Source organism: Ascochyta rabiei, chromosome 14 (genome assembly GCF_004011695.2).
Source record: "Ascochyta rabiei chromosome 14, complete sequence".
NCBI lineage: Eukaryota > Fungi > Ascomycota > Dothideomycetes > Pleosporales > Didymellaceae > Ascochyta > Ascochyta rabiei.
The window spans coordinates 664,388-687,456 of NC_082418.1; the positions used below are offsets into that span (position 1 = coordinate 664,388).

General features: G+C 52.3%; 7 protein-coding genes across 7 annotated transcripts, besides 12 other annotated features; 2 read left to right on the forward strand and 5 right to left on the reverse strand.

Moving 5' to 3' along the window:
• The first annotated feature begins 223 nt into the window (after window positions 1-223).
• Window positions 224-272: a tandem repeat.
• A 65-nt stretch (window positions 273-337) lies between these two features.
• Window positions 338-483: a tandem repeat.
• A 2,821-nt stretch (window positions 484-3,304) lies between these two features.
• EKO05_0008149 (uncharacterized protein) lies at window positions 3,305-4,448 on the reverse strand (the record flags this gene model as incomplete). Its single annotated transcript, XM_038941295.1, has 2 exons — window positions 3,305-4,004; window positions 4,051-4,448. 2 exons carry the CDS (start codon window positions 4,446-4,448, stop codon window positions 3,305-3,307), a joined length of 1,098 nt encoding a protein of 365 aa, XP_038796610.1.
• Window positions 4,449-5,154: 706 nt separating this feature from the next.
• Window positions 5,155-6,349, reverse strand: EKO05_0008150 (uncharacterized protein; the record flags this gene model as incomplete). The annotated part of the gene is made up of 3 exons (XM_038941413.1): window positions 5,155-5,274; window positions 5,325-5,762; window positions 5,816-6,349. 3 exons carry the CDS (start codon window positions 6,347-6,349, stop codon window positions 5,155-5,157), a joined length of 1,092 nt encoding a protein of 363 aa, XP_038796611.1.
• Window positions 6,350-6,786: 437 nt separating this feature from the next.
• Window positions 6,787-6,826: a tandem repeat.
• A 57-nt stretch (window positions 6,827-6,883) lies between these two features.
• EKO05_0008151 (Feruloyl esterase) lies at window positions 6,884-8,366 on the forward strand (the record flags this gene model as incomplete). Its single annotated transcript, XM_038941335.1, has 2 exons — window positions 6,884-7,402; window positions 7,455-8,366. The coding sequence occupies 2 exons, from the start codon at window positions 6,884-6,886 to the stop codon at window positions 8,364-8,366; spliced, it is 1,431 nt and encodes a 476-aa protein (XP_038796612.1).
• Window positions 6,912-7,140: a tandem repeat.
• Window positions 7,145-7,180: a tandem repeat.
• Window positions 7,177-7,222: a tandem repeat.
• A 780-nt stretch (window positions 8,367-9,146) lies between the features above and the next one.
• Window positions 9,147-9,171: a tandem repeat.
• A 415-nt stretch (window positions 9,172-9,586) lies between these two features.
• On the reverse strand, window positions 9,587-11,321 carry EKO05_0008152 (uncharacterized protein; the record flags this gene model as incomplete). The annotated part of the gene is made up of 2 exons (XM_038941241.1): window positions 9,587-9,850; window positions 9,900-11,321. 2 exons carry the CDS (start codon window positions 11,319-11,321, stop codon window positions 9,587-9,589), a joined length of 1,686 nt encoding a protein of 561 aa, XP_038796614.1.
• Window positions 11,322-12,379: 1,058 nt separating this feature from the next.
• On the forward strand, window positions 12,380-14,162 carry EKO05_0008153 (Oligo-1,6-glucosidase; the record flags this gene model as incomplete). Its single annotated transcript, XM_038941201.1, has 2 exons — window positions 12,380-12,709; window positions 12,762-14,162. The coding sequence occupies 2 exons, from the start codon at window positions 12,380-12,382 to the stop codon at window positions 14,160-14,162; spliced, it is 1,731 nt and encodes a 576-aa protein (XP_038796615.1).
• Window positions 14,163-14,296: 134 nt separating this feature from the next.
• On the reverse strand, window positions 14,297-16,097 carry EKO05_0008154 (uncharacterized protein; the record flags this gene model as incomplete). Its single annotated transcript, XM_038941489.1, has 2 exons — window positions 14,297-15,729; window positions 15,797-16,097. 2 exons carry the CDS (start codon window positions 16,095-16,097, stop codon window positions 14,297-14,299), a joined length of 1,734 nt encoding a protein of 577 aa, XP_038796616.1.
• A 381-nt stretch (window positions 16,098-16,478) lies between these two features.
• Window positions 16,479-17,606: a mobile genetic element.
• Window positions 17,604-19,470: a mobile genetic element.
• Window positions 19,471-20,463: a mobile genetic element.
• Window positions 20,422-20,476: a mobile genetic element.
• Window positions 20,477-20,778: 302 nt separating this feature from the next.
• Window positions 20,779-20,807: a tandem repeat.
• Window positions 20,808-20,914: 107 nt separating this feature from the next.
• On the reverse strand, window positions 20,915-22,911 carry EKO05_0008155 (AAA ATPase; the record flags this gene model as incomplete). The annotated part of the gene is made up of 2 exons (XM_059637223.1): window positions 20,915-22,791; window positions 22,854-22,911. 2 exons carry the CDS (start codon window positions 22,909-22,911, stop codon window positions 20,915-20,917), a joined length of 1,935 nt encoding a protein of 644 aa, XP_059493206.1.
• Window positions 22,912-23,069: the final 158 nt, after the last annotated feature.

Here is a 23,069-nt window from a genome sequence, read left to right on the forward strand (position 1 = left end):
AAAGCTGGGCACGCAGGTCGTGGAAGCGCGAGAGGCGACGCAGTGCAGGCGGCAGGCAACGGACGGCGTGTTGCAGAGGCCGGGGACGCGCGCGAGGTGCAACTGTGGAGGTGCGGTCGCAGCGCAGCGTGGAGCGGGTCAAAGGTTGGTGGGAGGTGACGAGTTGTGGCTGAACCCAGGGCAGGTGCGATGTGCTCACGGACCCACGAGGTGGGTGCGGAAGGTGCGGTAGTGCGGTAGTGCGGTAGTGCGGTAGTGCGGTAGTGCGGTAGCTGCAGCTTGCCTGTCACGATCACGCTTCTGCTCCGCATGCAACAGGGGGATTGCTGTGAGACGCGACGACCGACGATAGACGACAGACGACAGACGATAGACGACAGACGACAGACGATAGACGACAGACGACAGGCAACAGACGACAGGCAACAGACGACAGGCAACAGACGACCGACGACCGACGACAGACGACAGACGACAGACGACCGACAACCAGAGGAAGAGCAGAGCACTCGTCGCGCTGGCTGGGTGGGAAGCTTGCGCCTGGTCGAAGGGGCTGTGTCCCCGCCCCACTGCGCCCCGGCTGCAGCCAATCGCAGCTCGAGACAGACACGCCGCGGCAGGACGACGCCGCAGTGGCGCTGGTCGGTCCAGCCAAGATGACGATGGCCATGTATTCCACACATCTCCCGGTTTCACGTCCACCGCAGAAGAATCTGCGATGAAAGCAGCCACGCCACACATTAGTGCCAACCCCGTGCGACAGAAATCACGAAAGGCCAGTGACAAGCGTTCCTGCCGACGTAATGGCGCAGTTTTCCGCCCTGCCCGCCACCTCTCCCATCCGTCTATCCGTGCGCACGTGGGACGGCACATCACCGACAGAGAAGCGTCAGTGCTCGACAAGCACCGCCCACCGCCCACCGCCCCGACCTGACTGCTGATCTGATTTGCTCCTTTTCGCCTGCACGACAGCAGCAGCACGGACTTCGAACGAGTCCGTCACCTCCACCTCTTCGGACGAGAGGCTGAGCGAACGGTAAGCTGACTAGCATGAGGCCGCTCCACGAATCTCTTCGTCGAGAGCAAGAAGCTGCCCAAAGTCATCGCTTTGATTCAACCACTACCTGCGATTCGGCCTCGCAGGTCACCATCCTGCTTTTCCGAATGATAGCCAGGCCACCCCACCCTGGTTGTCCTGTAACTATGTTTTAGGACAGTGATCGGCACACCCGAGTCCTTCGACTATCCTGAGATGCACATAGCGCCACGTACAGCCACTCCTGGGGCCAGATCAACTTGCCGTCGGCACACGCTATGCCTCCCTACGAAGCAGAGTTGCACACGCCTACCAGGGGGGTGCCTAAACGGAGTAGAAATACGATTTGCCGCAGCTAGGGTCTTCTTCTTGTAAAATATCACTAGATGCTCAGTGCAAGCGGCTCGTATTTCTACTCCGTTCAGGCACCCCCCTTGTACCAGACTCTCTCCGCCGCATCGCCACTTGCCGTTGCCTTGTCCATCGGCACAGCTTTGCATGGTCCTATCCTTCCTTGCAGCGTGACATCTGCAGACGAAATCGATGATGATCGTCAGGAACGCCGCATTCGGAATCGATTGCAAGGCAGTGGCGAAGTGTGGCAGCAAACCATGCCAAACTTGGTTCGGAGGCAACCTCCATGGATTTGTTCATCTTCGTTGCCGTGGAAACCTGCGATGTCCTTCAAGGGCAGGTGAGCGCGCTGACCTCAGATTGATTCGTTCACGCTCAACGTTGCCGCATGACGCCTCCCGCAAGTTACCGCTCCTGTTCAGGCATCGACCCATCCAAGACGCTACATAACGAGCCACACCAATCAAGCCACACATGCTGGCCATTTCAACATGTAGAAACAGGGGTGCAGCTTGCTGGCTCGTGGCGCAGCCTGTCTGCTGGACTCACTGTTCTGTTTTTCACCAACCTCTCCAGCTTGTCGATGCGGACTGTGACGTTGTCTTTGCTAACAGTCATCTCACTGGGAGTGAATCTGAAAATGCTCGGGTACCTTCTACTTTGGCTAGACTCACGAAAGGCTAGCCTCTAAGCAAGGTCGCAAAGGCGAATATGTGTACTCACAAGATGTTCCTATGCAAAGTGCAAACACTGTAGGTTGATTTAACAGCATTGTATTTGCTTCTTCCGTCTACGACACAGCTTGCCGCTCTTCCTCCAGGGAGTTGTGGAACGGTGCTGGCATCCCGAGGCCTTATGACTATGCTGAAGCCGTTGTACCAGATAGTGAACTCGCGTAGTAACGTGGTGCAAAGCGTTTCCTTGAAGACATCGCAAGAGTGCCTGTTCCCAACAAGATGTCTGCAGCGCCCCTAAAGGAGAAAGATGCTGCATTTCTGAACTCCTTCCTTCACCTGCTCTTTGCGCTAGCGCCGTTTTGGTCGGTCCTTAACTATAGCTCTGCCATCGTACGCTGCCTTCACCTGCAACACAACTGGGCCATCATGGCTATTAGGATTGGTCTACTTCAACAACATTCAACACACTGCCGACGTGCGCAGTGAAGAGCGGCAAGCATAATCTAGTGAGTGCTGTATCCGCGCCTGAGGCGCTCGCCATCTAGAACCTCTTTCAGCAATCGAAACGAACTACCGCCCGAGCTGTACAATGCAAGCGACTGACGGAACGAGCGTCTGCTCTGTCCGCTACTGCGGGCGCGTGGTCAGTGCTGCCTCGCCAACATCTGCACGCTCCCTACCCAGCTTCAACACCAAGATATATTGCTCTGAGCGCTGTGCTGAACTGCATGTCCGTGGTGAACATTGCACACCTTCTGGACCTCTCGTAACCTGCCATGTTGATCTGAAGGGTGGAGCATGCACACCACCATACCTATTATAGGTTGTGCTCCCAGCAGAGGTGCGTCTCGCAGGGGAGCACAAGAGCATCGAAGTAGAGAGCGCAACACAATACAAGGATGCCTTGGCGCTTGGAAGAATACCAAATAGCATGGCCATTAGTAATATAAATATACATCTACATATGTATCGAGATGTTATAGATAGGAAGTGTAGCTTAGCTGCCAGAAACCCAAAGGTAAGATACGAGCCGCGACGCGCTTGGTGCGATGACTGAAGACTTTGATTTTTGAACATGCACAGATCATGCATGGATGGACATGGTGCAGCGAGCGATGCCTGGTGCATAAACCCAACGCCATTGACATGTTTTGACAGACTCTGCGTACTGTCTCTGGTAGACGAGGAAGCACATGGAGCGCTTGTAATACATCACTAAATCGTGTAAAGCCCCCTTTCAATGAAGAACAGCACGACCGGCGTCATTCGGATGTTGCAACGATACTCCATCGAGCTCAGCCGGCGGCCCGGGTACAACGTGGACCGTCTTGTTCTCGAGCTCCTGCGGCTCGGCTTGAGCCTGAGCCTCGTTTCTCCACTTCCCTGCAATCCACCACTTCTTCTTTGCGAGGTCGTGGTCCTGGTCGGCCATCTCGGACATGACTTGCCCTTGCGTAGCTGGCTGGACTTTTGTCTGACGCCGTCTTCGCAGGCAGAGCGATGCAATGGCTGTGAGAACCGCGACGGCACCAATCGCCGCTCCGATGCCTATGCCGGCTTTTGCGCCCGTGCCGAGCCCTGGCGCTCCTGTTTCGCCTTGTCGTGGTGGACTTGCTGTATTCGTAGGAAGAGCCATGCCGATCTTCCTTGCTAGGGAAGTCGCATAGTCGGGAGGAAACAAACTGAAGTCTTCTGCCTGCCAAGCCACCACGATTGGGTCTGCAACGGCTAGACCTGTGGACAGTAGCGTGGTGCTCGAGGTTGTCCATGTCAACCAACTGCTGGCAGAGGTTATGTAAGTCGATCTCGTGTACTCGTACCATGTCGAGGGTGAAGCGCCACTGTAGGGCGTAGTGATGAGAAGCGCTAGCGCTTGCAATGGAGTAGAAAAGGTACTGATACACGCTTCATAGTACTCGGGCCCAAAGGTCATGCCGCTTTCCTTGGTCAGCAGTGTTTCATTGGGTCGGTTCAGAATCGAACCTTCTGCAGCAACTAGCTTGCCAGAACGTGCGGTACCCCGTAGATGCTTTCACCTGCCACGCAGTGACTTCTGCAATAGTTTGCCCATGTGGACATATGCCGGGGCTGTACGTTGGCGCAAGCCTATATGGCTGACATCTCCGGTAGGATGGATCGGTGGCAGTCCCGTTCAGATCAAGGCTGAGAACGGTGTAGTTTTGGGCGATGAAACCATCTCGCGGTAGCAGTCCTGACGAAGACGTTATGGGCGGAGTAGTGACAGGAGCGGAAAGGCCAAGGACAGATGTTGCTACAATCGTGGCCGCACCTGCTATCGAGGATGTGAAGCTAGGGGGAAGAAGGGCTTGCGCTGTAGCGATTCTGGTTGTTGTGGTGACCACTTGACCGCCAGCTAGCATCCATCGGTCAGCGCATTCCGGTGGCGGGGTGTAGTACGTTGTAAGCGGTGAGAGCAGGGATAGCGATCCAACGAGTGCTTTGTGCAGGAAAGCAAAAAGTAGGCAAGTAGAAAAGTAGCTCTATTCCTTTGTTCTAGACGTTCTATGCTATATTACCTTGACTCTAAAAATGAAAATCAACTGTAACGTTACATCACCTTTAGATATGAACGTAAATTTACCGCAATTTACATTTACATGTAAACATAAAATCCTCTAGTAAAGGCAGATGGTATATTATCTATACTTTTATGTGTACAATGGATGATGTTGATGGTAACTAGTGGTAGTGGTAGTGGTGATGTAGGATCTGCACAGGGAGGGTTGTAGGTGGTCTCATTGTGATGTCAGGATCGGCAATGTACGCGTCTTGGGTCCGCACAGGATCCGATAGTGGAATGGAGTCATGGTGGGTTGAATGGTAAGAGCGGAAGTCGTGGATGATTGTGGGTGGAATAGAAGTGAGTGCACTGAACAATAAGAGTGCAAGTCGTGGGTGACTGTGGATGGAATACAAGTGAGCGCATTGAACAATCTAAGCAACCGTGGTATCGTGTAACATGCTCGTCTCAGAGAAAACCTCGTTGAAAACCAAACGCCAGCGCCATTGCAATGAGTGCCCACTGTACAGTATAAGATGATGATACAAGAGAAAGCAGATACAAGCTTATGCCTTCCACCTGGCCTCGGTCCAGTCGTTGTACTCTTTCATGAGGTCGCGCTGGACCCAGGGAATGGTGATGGCCACCCAGATACCGGCCCACAGAAAGGGCAGGACCCAGCCAACCTAAGGCAAGTGAGCATTTGCTGGTGCGAGAGGAGATGGAATACACTTACAACGTAGGCAGCATCTCGCGGGATGGTGAAGATGATGGCGGTACAGACGGTGGCGCACACGATGGCGCCGATAGCCCAGAACAGGGTCAGGCGGTGTAGCATCTCACGGAAAGCCTTGCTGGCCTGGTAGCGCAGGTTGAGTCTCTGCCTGAACTCGGTGCCTCCGGATCCGTCCACGGCACAGACGTCTTCGATGTAAGCGTAGATACCAGGTCGCAGAGGCGCGCCCTTGGGGAGCGAAGAGATACGGCAGGGTGCTGGGACACCGCGGAGTCGAAGCAGATCGAGGAACAGCAGCTGGAAGCCAATGGCGAACAGCATGGTGGGCGCAGGCATGGCGAGGACGCGGATCGGGGGGTCGTGGGGACAGGTGCCGGCGATGAGCTCAATCATGATGAAGAACCATGCAAAGGACAAGTTCCAGTGGAACCAGTCGAGCTGGGACTGGTTAGCGTTGCTGTGGTGTCATGGGTAGAAAGAAGGCCACTCACATAAGATCGCTTGGCGCCGATGACCCTGCAGTTGGAGTTCTTCTTCCAGAGGCGGTGGAAACGAATAAAGTACTCGACGATGGAAACGGTACCCAGCAGGGCGGTGCTGATACTGAAGACGGCGTTGGCTGACAGCTGGTCGCGCGTGAGGCCGTACCACATGCCAAAGTACAGGGCAATGGGCATGCAGATGCAGTCGAGGATGATGAGGGTCCAGAACCAGAAGATGGCCTTCCTGCGGGTGCGCAGGGTGTACTTGAGGGGCGGGGGCCGCATGAAGTCGGGATCATCGTAGGTGACCTGGGTGTGGGGATATCTAGCGTTGAGGATGTTGTGGCCGTTTGGCGTGACGGGCCGGCTGGGGGTGGCACTGGCGTTGACGGCTGTTGTGCTGTTGTTTGGGTCGACGGCGCCATCGAGGCCGGGGACTTGGAGGGAGCCGTGTGCCGTGTGCGCTGTGGCGGGGCGCTCGGGTTCTGTGAGGGTGGGCGTGGCCGCGCGCAGGGGCTCCGTCGATGTCTGCTCGGCGGCCATGGCGGGCGTGTAGGCGTGCAGGCGTGTGGTCGTGGTTGTGGTGACTGCACTTTAAAGGAGTGGATGCAGCGATGCAACGATGCAGCGAGGCAACATGCAATGCGGCGCTAAGGAAACAAGCGATGGCAAAGAAAGCGGTCGTGCAGGTCGTGTCTTGGCCGGTGGTGTGCGGATGCCAGCGGAAAGCGTGTGTGTGGAGTGACTTGGGCGTGTGTGTCTTCGGCGTGAGGGTGAGCAGGAAGCGCCCGTTTTGCTTGATGAAGGCATCGTATCCTTGCTGTCTCGCTCAAACGCGCCAAAGCCACTACGTCACCGCTGGTCGCTCTCTGCTTGGCGCCCAGCAAGCCACCGGCCGTCGTGCACCGGCAATGGCTGCGCGCCCCGGCCGACGCCTGATCATGTCCGGATGCATCGTCCTCTGACCTCATTCTCGCTCCACTGACAGCGACTGCAGTGACTGACTGCAGTGACTGACTGTCCTCAGCACAGGCCGCCCCCCAGGAGTATGTGATGAAGAAGTTGCAGACAGCCTCCATGGACGCCGTCTCCGCCCTTGTGCTGCCTGTCCTGTCTGTTCTGTCTGTTCTGTCTGTTCTGTCTGTTCTGTCTGTTCTGTCTGTTCTGTCTGTTCTGTCTGTTCTGTCTGTTCTGTCTGTTCTGTCTGTTCTGTCTGTTCTGTCTGTTCTGTCTGTTCTGTCTGTTCTGTCTGTTCTGTCTGTCCTGTCTGTCCTGCCTGTCCTGCCTGTCCTGCCTGTCTTGCCTGTCCTGTCTGTCCTGTCTGTCCTGTCTGTCCCGCCTGTCCTGCCTGTCCTGCCCCGTCTCGTCCTCGTCGCCGCCGCCGCCACCGCCGCCCACGGCCCCCTCCCCAGCACCAACATCGCCAATGCCAACGACACGCTGATCTCGCAGAAGCTCTTCTGGGAGCTCGAGCAGCTCGCGCGCATCGTCGACATCTCCTACTGCGTGGGCACCGCCGGCCTCGGCATCCAGAAGCCCTTCCAATGCGCCAGCCGCTGCTCTGACCGCGACTTTGAGCGCTTCGAGCTGGTCACGGTGCGTCGCCGCAGGCAGCACTGCCGTGTTGACACGCTACTGACTGCGCCAGGCATGGAACACAGGTCCCTTCCTGTCCGACTCCTGCGGCTACATCGCCCTGTCCCACGCCCCTGCGAACCCCCGCCTCATCCTCGCCTTTCGAGGCACCTACTCGCTCGCCAACACCATCGCAGACCTCTCCACCATCCCCCAGGAATACGTCCCCTACCCCGCCGACGACCATGACGGCGCCACGTCCCACTACCTCGCCCCGCATCTGCAGTCCTCTGCCCCGTCTGACCGAGACCCACCGCCTGCAGACCCCCCCAAGTGCACAAACTGCTCCGTGCACACGGGCTTCTACTCCTCCTGGCTGAACACCCGCAAACTCGTCCTGCCTCACGTCGCCGAGGCGCTGGACAAGTATCCCAACTACCAGCTCGTGCTGGTGGGCCACTCGTTGGGTGGTGCCGTAGCCACGCTGGCCGCTCTGGACTTCAAGGCGCGTGGATGGCACCCTCGCGTCACCACCTTTGGCGAGCCACGACTTGGAAACAAGAACCTCAACGCCTACATAGACGCCCGTTTTAACACCACCGCCGACCACGACGCCAACACCTTCCACCGCGTCACCCACGTTGGTGACCCCGTGCCCTTGCTGCCTTTGGAAGAGTGGGGCTACTCCATGCACAGCGAGGAGCTCTTCATCTCGGAACCGAGCCTGCCCTTCTCCTTGGCCGATGTACACTACTGCCACGGCGACCGGGACCCGCACTGCATTGAGGGCAGTGACGACGACCGCCCTGCATGGGGCGTGCCTACGCGCTTCAAGTTCTGGCAGCTCTTCTTTGCGCACCGAGACTATTTCTGGCGTCTTGGCCTGTGTCTCCCTGGTGGCACCCCAAAGGACTGGTACAGGAAGTTTCCCAAGCACAGCAGTGACGACGATGATGACCGTGTACAAGAGATGAACGAACTGTAACGAAGAATGTGGGTGACTGATGACCGTGTACAAGAGATGAACGAATGGTAACGAAGAACGTGGGTGACCTGGTTGAACGTAATTGCCCTTTCTCTAAACATCAGCACGTTTGCATGCATGTCATGGCGTACTCTCACTTAAAAATGGTAATCATAGTTTGAACATTCCACAAGCCTCTCATCTGATCAACATCAAGTCTTGAAGTCACTGCTAGGCATACACGAAACCACAGCAAGAGTCCTGCTAAGCCCTTGCAATAGACTTCCCAACGCATTCGACACAAGATCTAGCAACCACACCCTCTGGAAACACTCGGACGACTACAGCTTGGCCTGGCCATCCCCCTTCAACCGCGCATGATACTGATCCCGCGTTTCTCTCCGCAACCTCTTTCCCGAGGGCGTTTGTGGAATCTACGCTCCTTGTCGGTATCCTTCACAACACGTCGGTACAACGACTCACCGATTCAACAACCTCCACACACCCCGTGAGCCACTTGTGTCTGCTCAGTCTTCCCTTGACCCACTCGTCCATCTTCCTCGCTACTTCCTCTCTACCCTGTTTCCTCCCTTCCTCCGTCACCACGACCCAGGCTCTGACAAACAGACTGCCATCCCCCCTCCCGTTATCCACACCCGCTACACACGCATCCCGCACCAACCCCTCCTCCAGATGCTGCAGCAGCGCGTCTTCGACTCCGGTGGCAGCGACCTGCAGTCCTTTGACCTTGATCATCTCCTTCGGTCGGTCTAGATGGTGGATTCTATCGTGCTCATCCCGCATCACCACCACCACCACCCACCACAGCTCAAAGGGCCTGCTTGAGCACTGACTCCGTTACCGCGTTGATGATCAGGGGGTAGTCTGCTGGAAGCGGGTTCGTCGGTGGGAAGCATAGCTCGTGGAGGTTGAGGATGGGGTGGGGCATGTTGGGTTTTGGACGTGCGGCAGATGCTACGTGTTGACAGCGAGCCTGCGAGTAAGCCACACGCGTGTACTGGTTGGCACCCAAGTACCGCATCTGCAAGTGCCGCTGTTTTTGCCGAGACGGTGAAGAGTCAGTTGCAGGCGTAGTTGTTTCCATCGAGGGAAAGTCAACAAGTGCGTCTGCACAGGTGATTTGATATCATTTACAAACAAGTCTATATATACACTGCGCTGTAAAGTACAACAACGTTGCGCAAAACGTGATTCGTTGGCATCGATTCGTCTTGCCGCATCTACGCCCTATCCTTGGAATGGACGGTCTCCAGATGTGTATGAGCGCCATTCTTCTCCATGCCATAGTCGCTGCTGGAATCGCCATCGACGTGGAAGCTGTCGACAACCGTGTGCTTGAACTGGCGTGCAGGAACCTTCTTCTCGAACAGAGTGTCGAGCTCGGCGTAGGTGCGGCCCTTGGCCTCGGGAAGGCGGAAGAAGGCCCAGACGAAGCAGAGGAAACAGGTGCCGGCGTAGAAAAAGCCGGTTTTGGCGCCCCAATCCTACACGACGTCAGCCACGGGAGTCGAGCAAAGAGGTGGGGAGACTTACCCATGCACCGGGGTTCAACATGCGTGGGGTCAAGACGTTGGCGACGCAGGAAGCCAGATTGTAGAAGTTGCGGGCCAAGACGACCGTCTTCTGGCGGAGACGGGTGGACGGGATTTCAGCGACAATGGCGTAGCAAACGGGGCCGACGGTGATGTTGTAGACGCAGGCGAAAACAAGGAGAAGGGCACCAATGGCCCACTGAGCGCCTTGGTTGCCCTTGGGGATGATTCCACAGAATCCGATGAGGAGTAGAATGGTGACCATGGCCAGATCGCCGTAGACGTAGAGGGTGCGACGACCAACACGAGGAATGAGTATCCAAGCGATGAAGACACCGACGGCGCCAATGGCGTACTGGCCGAGCGACATGGAGAAGGAATTGGACTCGCTGAGACCGGCCTGGACGAAGAAGTAGGTCGATTGTCCAATGAGGGCAGCACCGCAGAAAGCCTGCGTGAACCAGGTCATAGCGGCGATCTCAGTGCGGCGAAGATCAGTTCGGCGGAAGCAGTCAACGTAGGAAGTGCCCTCGGAAACAGCCTTCTCGAGCTCGTTGGTGTGACGCATCATAGCAATGGCCTCGTCGGCGTCGAAGTTGGTGAGCTTTTCAGGTGAGGTCAAGCGCAGCACCATGGCCTTGGCCATCTCATCACGACCCTTGCGGATGAGCCACCAGGGAGATTCAGGGGCGAAGTAGATGCCGATGAGGATGGGAGTAGGCCAAAGCCACTGCAGCGCGTACGGGATGCGGTAGGCCCACTGGTCGGGACGGAGGGCAACGCCCTTGAGAACACCGGAAGCGAGGAACTGGCCCATGACCCAGCAGAGGTTGACGTAGGTGGTAAGGATAGGGCGGAGTGGGACGGGCGTGACCTCTGCGGCATAGGTGCAGGTCAACGTCTGGAAGACACCCCACGGAATACCGCAGCAGATAAGGCCAACAAGGAGCATCTGAATGTTCTGGGCGAAGAAAACAATGAAGATGAAGAGGTTGACGACAAACAATGCGCCCATCATCGTCTTCCTGTAGCCGAAACGATCCGCAATGTAACCGTTGAGGAGCAGACCGAAGAATTCACCAACAAAGGCACCGTTCTGCAGGCCAGACTGCCATGCTGCGGTGATCTCCCAATCTCCATTGGCGAGCTGGGAGCCATATCGCTGTTTGAAAGCTGGGGCGGCGAAAAGAGAGCTGATGAGGACTTTGTCGAATCCCTCCATGATGATAGCGGTGGAGAGCAGGACGGACCAAGCAACAGCCTTGGGGTAGAGCCTGATGCCTTCGCGCAGTGTCATGTTGCGCTCCAGCTCAGTGGCCTTGTTGGCGCTGTGGGAGACGTGCTTGAGATCAGGCATGGCGACGGAGAGCTTGCGCGCCTGGTCGACGTCGACGGCGACGACGCTGCTGTTGCGACGAGACATGGTGGTGGTCTTGTCCAAGTCGAATCAAGGCTCGATCCAAGATAAAGGGGGGAGCAGACTTGAAGTCAGCAAAGACCTCTAGTTCACGGCTTGACCGGGATCCAGGCAGTTGGTTTGCGAGCTTGCCGATGACCCTCTCTTTCGGGTGGAACGCAAGGTCGTCTTATACACCTTGCTTAACCTCAACCCGAGTGTCACGCCTTGTGCATGCTCGCCAAGTGAGCGAATACCGACGGGTGTGGTGAGAAAATGACGCGGGGAGACAGGCGAGGTCTGGGGGCGTCGAAGCTACATTTCTGCAGTCGACCTCTCCATCTGGGGATAGCCGGCTTCTAGTCTGAGGGAGAGGCGCCGACGGGCCAGGCCAGCCAATTCGACTCGCTCAGACCGGGGTCTGTGGTACGTCTGAACTCGGGCCGACTCGTCCAAATTCGGAGCAGCGAGTGCATCCTAGTATCACGTGTGCCATGATATCCCAGTCGATGCTCCATTAGCCGCGCCCAAGCGTGCTTTCCTGTGCTGGAAGGGTGCATAAACTGGGGGAGGCAAGGGTTGTAATTCGCACGTTGTCGGCACGCTGATCTCGAGGCGTTGGTGTCACCGTTCGTGCCTTCCCCGCCCCAAGCCCCAGCACCTCGCTTAATCCTGTCGAGGGGTGTGGAGAAGGCCAAACGTGCACCTCAACTCACACCCCATGGGAAAGGATAGCGTTTTGTGATACCGCACCTAACGACGACTCCCCGCCTCAACTCACTGCCGGACACGACGGCCCGGCCTCAGACCAATTGCAATCCCCCCGAGAGTCCTACCGCCCTTGTGCGTAGAGCTTCAATATCTCCATGGACCCTCGACTACACGTGAGTAGCAGTCTATCACCCACAATCCTCTCCACTGTACGCTCTACTGGAGACGGTGTAGTGCTATAAGAGCCGGTCTCGCAAGCACTCGACTTTCGAAGGAAAAAGCCCCTGATCGTTTGACTTTGTCCGTCTACGTTCAAACTCTTTCGAGCTTTACCTCTGCACTTCTCACATCTTGCTCTTCACAACACACCTGACATGACTGTCACACAGAGACCGTGGTGGAAGGATGGCGTCGTCTACCAGATCTACCCAGCTTCCTTCAAAGACTCCAACGGCGATGGTGTAGGTGATTTCGAAGGCATCATATCGGAGCTGGACTACATCCGCTCAATTGGTGTTGATACAATCTGGATCTGCCCTATGTTCGACAGCCCTCAAGTTGACATGGGATACGACATCCGCAACTATGAGGATGTGTACGCTCCATACGGCACGCTTCAGGATATGGAGAGGCTGATCGCCGAGACACATGCTCGTGGTATGCGCATCATTCTGGACCTTGTGGTCAACCACACCTCCAACTTGGTAGGTCTCCATGTCGCATTCCAAGCAATGGAACTATACTGACCGTCTCGAGCACCAATGGTTTCTCGAGTCTCGCTCGTCGAAGGACAACCCCAAGCGTGACTGGTACATCTGGCGTCCCGCTCGCTATGAGAACGGCGTCCGTAAGCCTCCCAACAACTGGGTGTCAAACTTCACGGGTAGCGTTTGGGAGTGGGACGAGCATACCGAGGAGTACTACCTCCATCTTTTCTGCCCCGAACAGCCTGACCTGAACTGGGAGAATGAGGAGACACGCAAAGCCATCTACAGATCCGCCATGGAGTTCTGGCTTGAGCGTGGTGTAGACGGTTTCCGTGTCGACACAGTCAACATGTACAGCAAAGGTGAAATGCTCGATGCTCCAGTTACAGACCCCGGATCTGAGTGGCAATTCGCTGGATACCAGTACTGCAATGGACCTAGGATGAAGGAATTCCTGGGTGAGATGAACCAAATCCTCAACAAATACGATGCCATGACCGTGGGTGAATGTCCACACACAAAGGACGTGGCACGTGTTCTCGAATACGTCTCAGCGAAGGAAAAGCAACTGAACATGGTTTTCCAATTCGATGTCGTCGATGTCGGCCAGGGTCCTTACAAATTCCAAACCACCCCACGTAACTGGGTCCTGCCTGATTTCAAGAAGGCCATCGCACGCACCCAGGACCTCATCCGCGGCAACGATGGCTGGACAACCGTATTCCTGGAGAACCACGACCAATCCCGCTCCATCACACGCTTCACCTCCGATGCGCCTGAGCACCGCGTTGCCGGCGGCAAGATGCTCTGTCTGATGATGTGCGCGCTCTCTGGTACACTCTTCATCTATCAGGGTCAGGAAATCGGCATGACCAACTTCCCCAAGAGCTGGACCATGGATGAGTTCAAGGACGTCGATTCAAGCAACTACTACAAGATGGTTGCGCGCCGCACAAACAACGACCCCAAGGCGCTGGAAGCCGCACATACAAGCCTACAGCACCTCGCTCGCGACCACTCGCGTGTACCCATGTCGTGGTCTACAGGGCCAACAAACGGGTTCTCGCCTCCCAACGCACACGCAAAGCCGTGGATGCGCCCGCTCGAAGACGCAGACGTGTGCAATGCCAAGCAGCAACAATCCGATAAGAACTCCGTGCTCTCGTACTGGAAGCGCATGCTAGCCGTTCGCAAACAGTACAACGATCTGCTTGTGCATGGCGAGTACGATGATCTGGACGTTGAGAACTTGGACTTCTACGCTTTCACCAAGACATGGAAAGGCAAGAAGGCATTTGTCATTTGCAACTTCACGGATAAGTCGCAGAAGTTGTTTGTTCCTAGCCAGCTTGGCAGTGTTGAGAGGGAACTGCTCATCAGCAGTGTCAATGAGCCGGTGGAGGAGGAGCTAGCTGCTTGGGAAGGTAGGATCTATTTGCTTGCAAACTAGGCCACACGTCGTTGAGGACACGAAGAATCTCGAACCTAGATCAGAAACTCTTGACTCAAACTCAAGAACATACCTGATCCAGCGAGAAGAACGTGGCAATGGATGTGCAAATATCCTCCATGACTTGACAGGTGCTACGAAGTGCCAAAATGTGCCATTGAGAGCCTTCTCGAGATGTGATTCCAGGTAGCCAGCTGGCCAACTCTGACTTCTCTTGATGTTCCCACCCCTTCATCTTGATGTGCGTGCACCTGTCCCGGCGCTTGCCCATCAGCCATCTCTTCGAGCCCTGCAGCGGTTTTGGATTGCGCCACTTGGTACCAGGGATCGTTTGCACAGGGGCTCTGCAGATCCAGCGGCAAACTGGGCGAGCTTGCGTTGCTGACCGCCTCCGGGAACATGGTCTGCAGGCGCTCGAGCTTCTCCAGCAGGATCCCGCGCCGTGTGGCATCAAGCTGGGGGAATAGTAGTATGAAGTCGAGAATAAAGAGGAAGTCGTCGATACGTAGTGCGGTTTCCTCAAGAGTGGCGGCCGGTATGTGGATCAGCACATCGGCAATTGTGTCGGTGATCTCGAAGAGCTTCTGCGTGATCGAACTACCATGCACCTCAATATCTTGGCGTGACATGCTCGACAGCTGATGCCGCAGTGACTGCGATAATCGGACTGGGAAGAGGAGCGACAGGCACTCCTTGGACGATCGCGACGAAAGCAGCGTCTGGCCCATGGCGAGCCGCCAAACTAGTGTGCGGAGCCATTCACGTGTGATGGTCAGGTCTGCGCGCTGCATCATGGAAAGATTCGCTAGCTCGAGCGCGTCGGCTTCTGGATCGCCCTCGAGTTCGCGTGACTTGGCCTCGACCCAGGTACTGGTGACAGGACCGTTCTGTCCAGCTGCACCAAGCCAGCTGCTGAGAAATTCCGTGTCTAGAAGTCGGAAGAGCTTGATGATCTGATTGAAGCCCTCGTGCACCTGAACAGGAATGGTGGGATCGTCTTCGGGTAATGTGTAGAGTGGCACCATGATGGCTTGACGGTAGTCTAGGATTGCGATAAATCGCTCGTGAATGTAGGCCTGCCAATACAGACGCTGCCTTCTCGATCTTTCCGGTGCCGCTAGATTCAAGACATGCTCTGGGTTGTCGATACGCAGGAGCTGGATTGCACTGATCGCATCTCTCATCCAGTGGAACGCCGCGTCGCTACCCTGTAAGCTCATAAGGCAGTTATGTATGAAAATTGACTGCATGGCTCGCATGACGGATGAACGATGAAGTTTGTGTGGAGGCTTCATTGTGTCGATCGATGAATCCATGAGGCTCTCGATGGTCTGCACAACGTCCTCTGTCCTTCGATCCCCGTATCGAGTCAAATTAAGCGTGCAGCCACCGAAAGCATATATGAATGAGCGCATCTCCTGGTCATGGTCCATCGAATGGATATAGTGCCGTAGTTCGAGCTCAGTGATGACAGGCTGCACAGGGTAGACACCTTCCAGATAATCTGGTATGAGATCCAAAAAGAATGCCTTGTTATACTGCAAGGTGACAGATGATTCAGGAGATGCTGAACTGGATCAGTACCGACTCACTGTATTTGATGTCAAGCATTTTTTGATTGCTGAAAGACGTACCTGAACCGAGCCCATCGCGGTCGATGGTGTACGCGAACCCACTGTATGGTTGTATGTGGAGCCCATTCGCCGGTAGTATAGTGGGTGGTGATGTTGTGTGAGCATTGTTCGTCTGGTTCCTGAATTCGGAAATGATATGGCCTCTCTTGCCCTGACTCCGCAGCTTGCCTGTCGCCGAGTACACGCATCTCAAACCAAGGTGACTGCATTGCTGACACCGCTCCTGACCGTTGCACTTCACCTTGCGGCGCTTGCAGGCGTCGCATGCTTTGGAGACTCTTTTCTGAATTGATGGGTCCATTGTAGCGGATCATGTTGTGCAGGCTAGTGCTCTTGTAAAGACATTCATGGGGTGCGGGAAGGTCAAGCTGTGGAGTGCGGAGAAGCCGGAGATCACGCCAGCTAGTGCCCTTTCGGAGCACCCTCGAGCTTACTGATTCGCTCGTTAGTAGTCGTGCCACACTGACAGACAGACACGCGCAGAAGGCGCAGGTACTAGAATCGGGCATGGGAGCAGGGTATGCAAGGACGGGCATGGTGTTCAAACGGGTAATTCTGACGAACTTTGTAACAAGAAGCTGTCGGGCAGGGCGCTTCCACCTCCTTGATCCGCATGGCACGCGCATGTGCTGCCAGGGTAAATAGAGACTTGTCATCTCGTTGACCATTCCACCCGGTCACATACCGTGTCCGTGCGCGCAACAACCGGAGTCGCGCAACGACCGAAAACCACCTCAACGCTTAAAATTAGATAAGGCTATAGAGCCACCCACAACAGCTATTATTTTGTGATTTTGTAGTGTAGTACTAATTAATTACTTGCAAAAAAGATGTACTATTTAAATTTGGCTGGTAACTTGACGTTGCGGCCACGTGATGTGGTTTTAAGTGGGGGAGCTAGGGACAGCAATAGGGGACTACAACCACCAACATTATCCCTAGGACTACGTTTTTAACGCTTTTTTAGCTAGGTTGCTTATAAAGCTTTCTTTTTACCCTTTTAAGGTAATTATATAGCTTTTGCAGCATTAAGCTCTTATTATTAATACTGCTTTTTAGCCTTCTGTTTAGCCTTCTAATTTGCTATATTAGCCTTCTCCTTCTTACGTACTACCTTAGCTGCCTCTTACACTACACGCCTCTCCTCCTTCTCCTTCTCCTTAACCAGCTTCTTAGCAGCTGCTACTTCCTTACTAGTAGCTTTTCTAAGCCTCTCCTCCTTCTTCTTATGTTGTCTGACTTGCTTACAGAAGCGTGCTTTATTAACCTTTCTAGGTAACTAGAACACTGCACTACTATAGTACTCCTGCTGTTGCTGCAAGTCTAAGGTTTTGCTCTTCTTTTTATGCTTCTTCTGCGTCTTTAGAGTCTTTTTAAGGCTATCTATCTTATACTAGAGAAGTAAGGTTTTAACTAAGATATAGTAGATTAATTGTCTTATCTTTTTAACATTACTCTTACTCTAGTTTTTAACTACACGCTGCAACAACGTCTCTATTTTAAGCTAATCCTTGTTGCTATAAACAGACAATAAGGACCTATCTAAATCTAAGCTCTCTAGTGTTTTAATAAAGCAGTAGAGGATAATGTTAGAATTAAGTAGATAGATACCTGTTGCCTTAAAGGACTTAAGTATTAGCTTTTTAGTAAAGCTACACATCTACACTAGCCAGAATAGGCAGAAGAAGTCTGCTCTAGTAATAGGTGCGTTATTTTAAGCCTTATAGATATATATTGTAACTGCTTTTAAGTACGCTGTTAATAGAGGCTTAAACAGTACTATATTAAGCAGCTAGAGCGTTTAGGTTAACGTACTCCACAGGTAAGCAGATTAAACAGGTAAGCGGATCACTCTGCTAAGACCACACCAAATTTCTACCCTATTATAGTTCGCATTAGCCTACTTTAGCCTTATATACAGTAGTGCAGTATATAATATTATTTAGAAATATCTTCTACAGCCTTCTTATATATATATAAGTTATATCTAATATTATAGCACTTTGTACAGCGTCTTTAGGTTACTTCCCCTCCTTTAGCGCGCACTTGCTTCTTTACCTTCTTACTATTACTACGCACCCTAAACTTAGTTAGAGTAGTTAATTAAAGGCCTTCCTTAGCTGTTAGGACTCTCTCCTGCTATAATTGCTTTTTTTTATACAATTTATGTTACGTAGCAACCTTATTTGCTGCTTAAAGCCTAGTAATCTCCCTTTAAGCTAATACTAGCTTATGCGCTACTATAGCTGCACCTTTAGCAAGCTTTTTAAAGGCCTTAACTATTAAAGTTAGTAAGCTGCTTGCATGCCTTTAAATCCTCTCTTAAACCAGCGTTAATTGCAACCCTAATTGCAGGGTAGTGCTTGGGGTTTAGGACTGCTAGGGCTTATCTTCTATAGTAGGTAGTGGTAGGGTATATAGGCGGACATTAAGACCTATTATAACCTGTTCTAGGTTAAGGGGGACTATTCTAGCGCCTTAGAAGCCTCCTTAGATATTGCTAGAAGTAAATATCTCCTTATAGGCGTCTATAAAGCATAGTAGAAACTTAGTTTTAGTAATATAAGTAATGTAGTTATATATAAGATTCTTAGCTTAGCGCCTATATACCTTCTTTAGAGGGGCAAAATAACCTATATCTAGTAGTTATAAGAGGTAAGATAAGTGTAGAGGTATATATAGTGTAACAATCTTTACTTCCTTACAGTATTATTAGAAGTTAAGGGAGTTATAGCTCTTATAGCTGTTAATAAGGAGCAGCTAGTGTACTCCTTAGGTGCGCGTCTTTATATAGGCATTAAAGTGCTTTAACTAGTCTAGACTAAGCTTGTTAGTAGTCTATCTGTTCTTAGAGACTCTAATAACCTAGTTATAGGGCAGATTGTCCTCTTTATACTAGGCAGAGAGGTAGTTACAGCCTTTAAAGATAATAAAGGGTAGAATAGCCTACCCTGTGCTATTAATGCCCTATATAACTGTTATCTACTCTTAATTACCCTACTGCACTGCCTTTAGCTGTCCTTAACGCTCTAAGCCTGTAACAACTGCTTCTGTTAATATCTAGCCTATTATAAAGCCTGTCTTATTAAAGTTGTATATATTATTGTTCTAGATACTATACTTAGCTTTAACATTTGCTATAAGCCTAAACTAGCCCCTAATAATCTCTAGATCCTTATAGAGGGCTCTCTTGTAGTTATACTTATAATTAAACCTTACTTTAAGGTTAGGGTAGCGCTTAATAAATATATTAGGCTAGTTTATGCTAACATGGCCTATATTATACTTAGCACGCAAAGAATTAGCTATATTAGCTATAGTAGCTAGCTAAGAGGCAAATCCTTATGTATCTAGCTTAAGGATATACTTAGTAATTACGTCCTCCTTAGTCTAGTCTATAATCTGTTAAACTGGCGTATAATTAGCTTATGTAGGTTGTCCTATGTATTAAGCGTGTAGTATACTGTAAGGCGCGTTATATATAGCTGCAGCGCATTATAGGGTAAGCATTGCGTCTTATTTAATTGCCTAGAGCGCAAGCTGTATTACAGCTTCTCTTAAGGGCGTAGATTAATGTTGTTGTTAAGGCATTGCGTGGTAAGGTGGAGGTTTGGTGTGGTCTTGGCAGAGTGATCCGCTCACCTGTTTGATCCGCTCACCTGTGGAGTACGTTAAGTAAGGGGGAAGGACAGCTAGAAGGATCTTATAGTTATTATAGTACTTAATAAAGTCTATTATTATATAGGATCTGTAGCTATCTAGTATTAAAAGCCTCTACTTTCTTTATACTTTCTCCTTAGTGTAGCAATTAAACACCTGCTTAAGCTAGGCAAGGCCTATATCCCTATTTGTCCACCCTAAGAAAAATAATGTAACTATTACAGAGTGTTTTCCTAGCTTAATTTTAGCTACCTAGTCTAATTTAATGCTAGCATTGGCTAACTTATAGATGATGCCTAGTAGTAGTACTATCCTATTACTACACACACATGCTATAAGCGTCTGCTAAGCTTAGTTACTATCCTAGATAGATACTTTAATCTCTCTCTTTATCTATATACGCTTACTAAACATATATTTTATTCTGCCTATAATGCTAATTATAAAGCCCTTCTTATCTATATTATATATGTAGCAACCCTTAATAGAGTATTTAGAGATTTTGTGCTGTAGCAGGTTAAAGTAGAGCGTATATTTATTGTAGGAATTAGCGTTATAACATAGTTAATCTATCCTAGTAGAGTAACGCAAGATAAGATAGATAGAGTACTTATTAATAAAGTAGGTAACCTAGCTCTTACTAACTAGATTTTGAGCTACTAGCAACGCAAAATTCTAGATTATCTCTCTAGTAGGTAGTAAGTAATAAGTACTAAGCAACTCTATATACTTTACAAGCTCTATCTCCTGTTATAGCGTTAAACGTTGCTAGTTAATGTCCTTAGTCTCCTAGGAGTCCTAAACGTGCTTATGTCTCTAAGCTAGAGTTATGCAGTTAATGCTGAACCTGGTAGCAAAATACTAATACACAAGTTTTTTGCCTAGTTTTAGCGTATTAATTGCTGCAAGCGCTTTGTTAATAGCTGCTATAGTTGTTAAGTTACAACGCGTTAAAGTATGGTGTAGTTGTGATGATTTGGTTGTTGCGCGACTCCGGTTGTTGCGCGCACGGACACGGTAGTGCATACGTCCAGATTCGCAAACACTTGCACTGCAGTTGTGGGATATTTGGAAGAACGTCACCAGTGGCCACCTGAAACCGCCATGGAATGAGAAGGCGGCTCGAGTGCATCTCGCTTCGTAGCCGCAATGGCGTCGTGGAGCCAAAAGTAAGATCAAAATTACACGCGGCCTGTACATGTGCCAGGCTAACACGCGGCCGAATGCACTAGGAACAGGTGTGTGCACAAGGGGACTAGATCGCTAAGTGAAGAAAAGCTGCTTAATGCCTTGCGACGATGATGGAAACACCGCTCCGACACGCTATGCTATGCTGTACTATGCTATGCTACGAGGCGCCATGCAAATCCTAAGTGTAGACGACTGAGTCTACGCTATGCAACAAGAGGAAAAACGCCAAAGTTTCCTACTATATGTAGCTCATTCTCCTCGAAACAATCATTCATCGTACAGAATCCCTTTCAAGATACTGCTGCCAGCACCGGTGAGAGCTTTCTCCAGTTCCGCAATGCCTACCGCACTCGCAACCCTCCGATCTTCCACGACCACACCGGGAAATCCACTCGTCTTCCTCCCTCTCCTGCTTGGTGTACCAGCATCCGCAACCAGCGATCCTGCCTTGCCTTCAACGGCCGATATCAGCGACAGAGTCTCCAGACTGCCCACAATATCGCGAAATTCAGTGCTGCTGAGCGGGTGAAGCACATTCTCGCGCTTGCAGAGTGCATTGTAGGCTTCGAAAAGCTCCTTGATCGTCGGGGCGGTGTTGTGTGATCTTGATGGCGTGGACAGGACGTGGTCGGCTGCTGATGCGCGCTTCTTTCTCTCTATTGCTGAGAGTGAGCAGAGGACTGCTTTCTGTTGGAGGTTGAGATTCTGTAGGCGTTGAGTGGTGCCGTTGCTGAAGACTGCTGCAGTAATCTTAGCCATATGTGCGATCGTAGCTCGAGGAGCGTTGTCCGCGGTAAGCTGAGCCAGAGAGGCTGTGAGAGCGTTTTGTGATCTGGGTTCGGAGGGAGACCTGACAGCGATCGGTGATGAGAGGTTGATCTTCTCGACTAACGGAGTCTTTGAGGGGGATGGTGTCGGAGACGGTGTGATATCCGAAACCTTGACGGCATGTTGGTTCCGAGTGTCGGCCTCGATCAAGTCAATAGCCCTTCGACAAATATCCAGAGCTTTTCGCAAATCGCCAGATTGTGCAGCGACCTTTTTCGAAAGGAACGTGATGGCGGCCGGATGGATGAAGGGCAACTGATCAGAACCAGATGGTTGCAAGACCTTTAATTTCGAGGCGATGACCGAAGAGATTTGTTGTGCGGTGTAGGGGAGGAAAGGTAGGAGGTGCGGCTTCAGACCGCGAGCCTTGAGCCTGGGCAAGAATCGGTCTGTGAAATCGAGTGCGTTTGCGATGCCGATCAGAACCAGGCTGGAAGACTTCAGCAGAGACCACTCGAAGATGTTGTACAATAAGTCGACGTCCAGCTCCAGCAGGTGATCGACTTCGTCCAATGTAACCACGTAAGATGTTTTGCGCTCCACGAAAAGCCTCCTCAGCTCCTCCATCTCTTTGCCTTCAGTGATCTCGGTGATGTCCACGAATTCCTCGAGTAAGGCCCTATAAAGATCCACGGCGCTCTTGACGCTCATGCAGTTGATGTATCCCGTCTTGACAGACGCGTTTACGGCAACTGTTCGACACACATCGCCAACGAATGCGCTCTTGCCGGTACCTGGCGGTCCAGAGACGTAGATGCATCCGGACTTCCTGTTCTTGCTCCGCGCGGAGATGAAGCTTTGCAGCTCGGTCCTTTCTGCATCGCGCCCGAATAAAATCGTGGGTGCCGATCCGCGTGCGAATACTTGGCGAGCTTCATTGTAGACTGTCGGCACTGTGCTTCGAGGCGAGCCGGTTGTGTGTGGCGTACGGGGAGTCAATGGTCGGCCAGCGATGATAAGCCGTCGTGACGGCGTGACTACGACCTTGTTGGAAAGTGCGTCGCGGTGCCGAGGAGTGGACGGCGTGCAAGAGATCTTCTCTGAGACTCGAGCAGGTGCTTTCGCGGGCGAGTTCTCTTCCGCAGCTGACAGTGGCAGTCGCGATACAGCAGTTTTGGCAGGTGTTGCACGAGTCTTCCTCCCACGTTTTGTGCATGGTTCCTCCTCGACATCCTCGCCCATCTCCACGCCCATTGCATCTTGAATGCCCCCATTCTGCTTCTTTGGCGTGAGGAACGGGTTCTCTTTTTCTGCTTCGTCGAGTATTACAAATGCCGTTTGCCGTGTCGCGCGCGTTGAGATGCGGGGGTTTACATCTGCTGGGCGCGTTAACTTCGTGTCGACTGCGAAGGGGCCATGGAGCGTCTGTGGTACTTACCTGATGCTACTGCACGGCGGGCGCTGCGAGCTCGCTTCCCAAGAACGGTGGAAGGCATTTTGGACGCGTGGAAGGGAAGCGCAATGCGTGGTGTAGGAAGGTGCACCTGGGGTTCGATGATGGAGGAAGGAGCTACACACAGCACGAACGCGAAATAGAAGGCGCGACGCGTTAAGTGCTACCGATTGGGTTAGCGCACGTTCAACATGACCACCC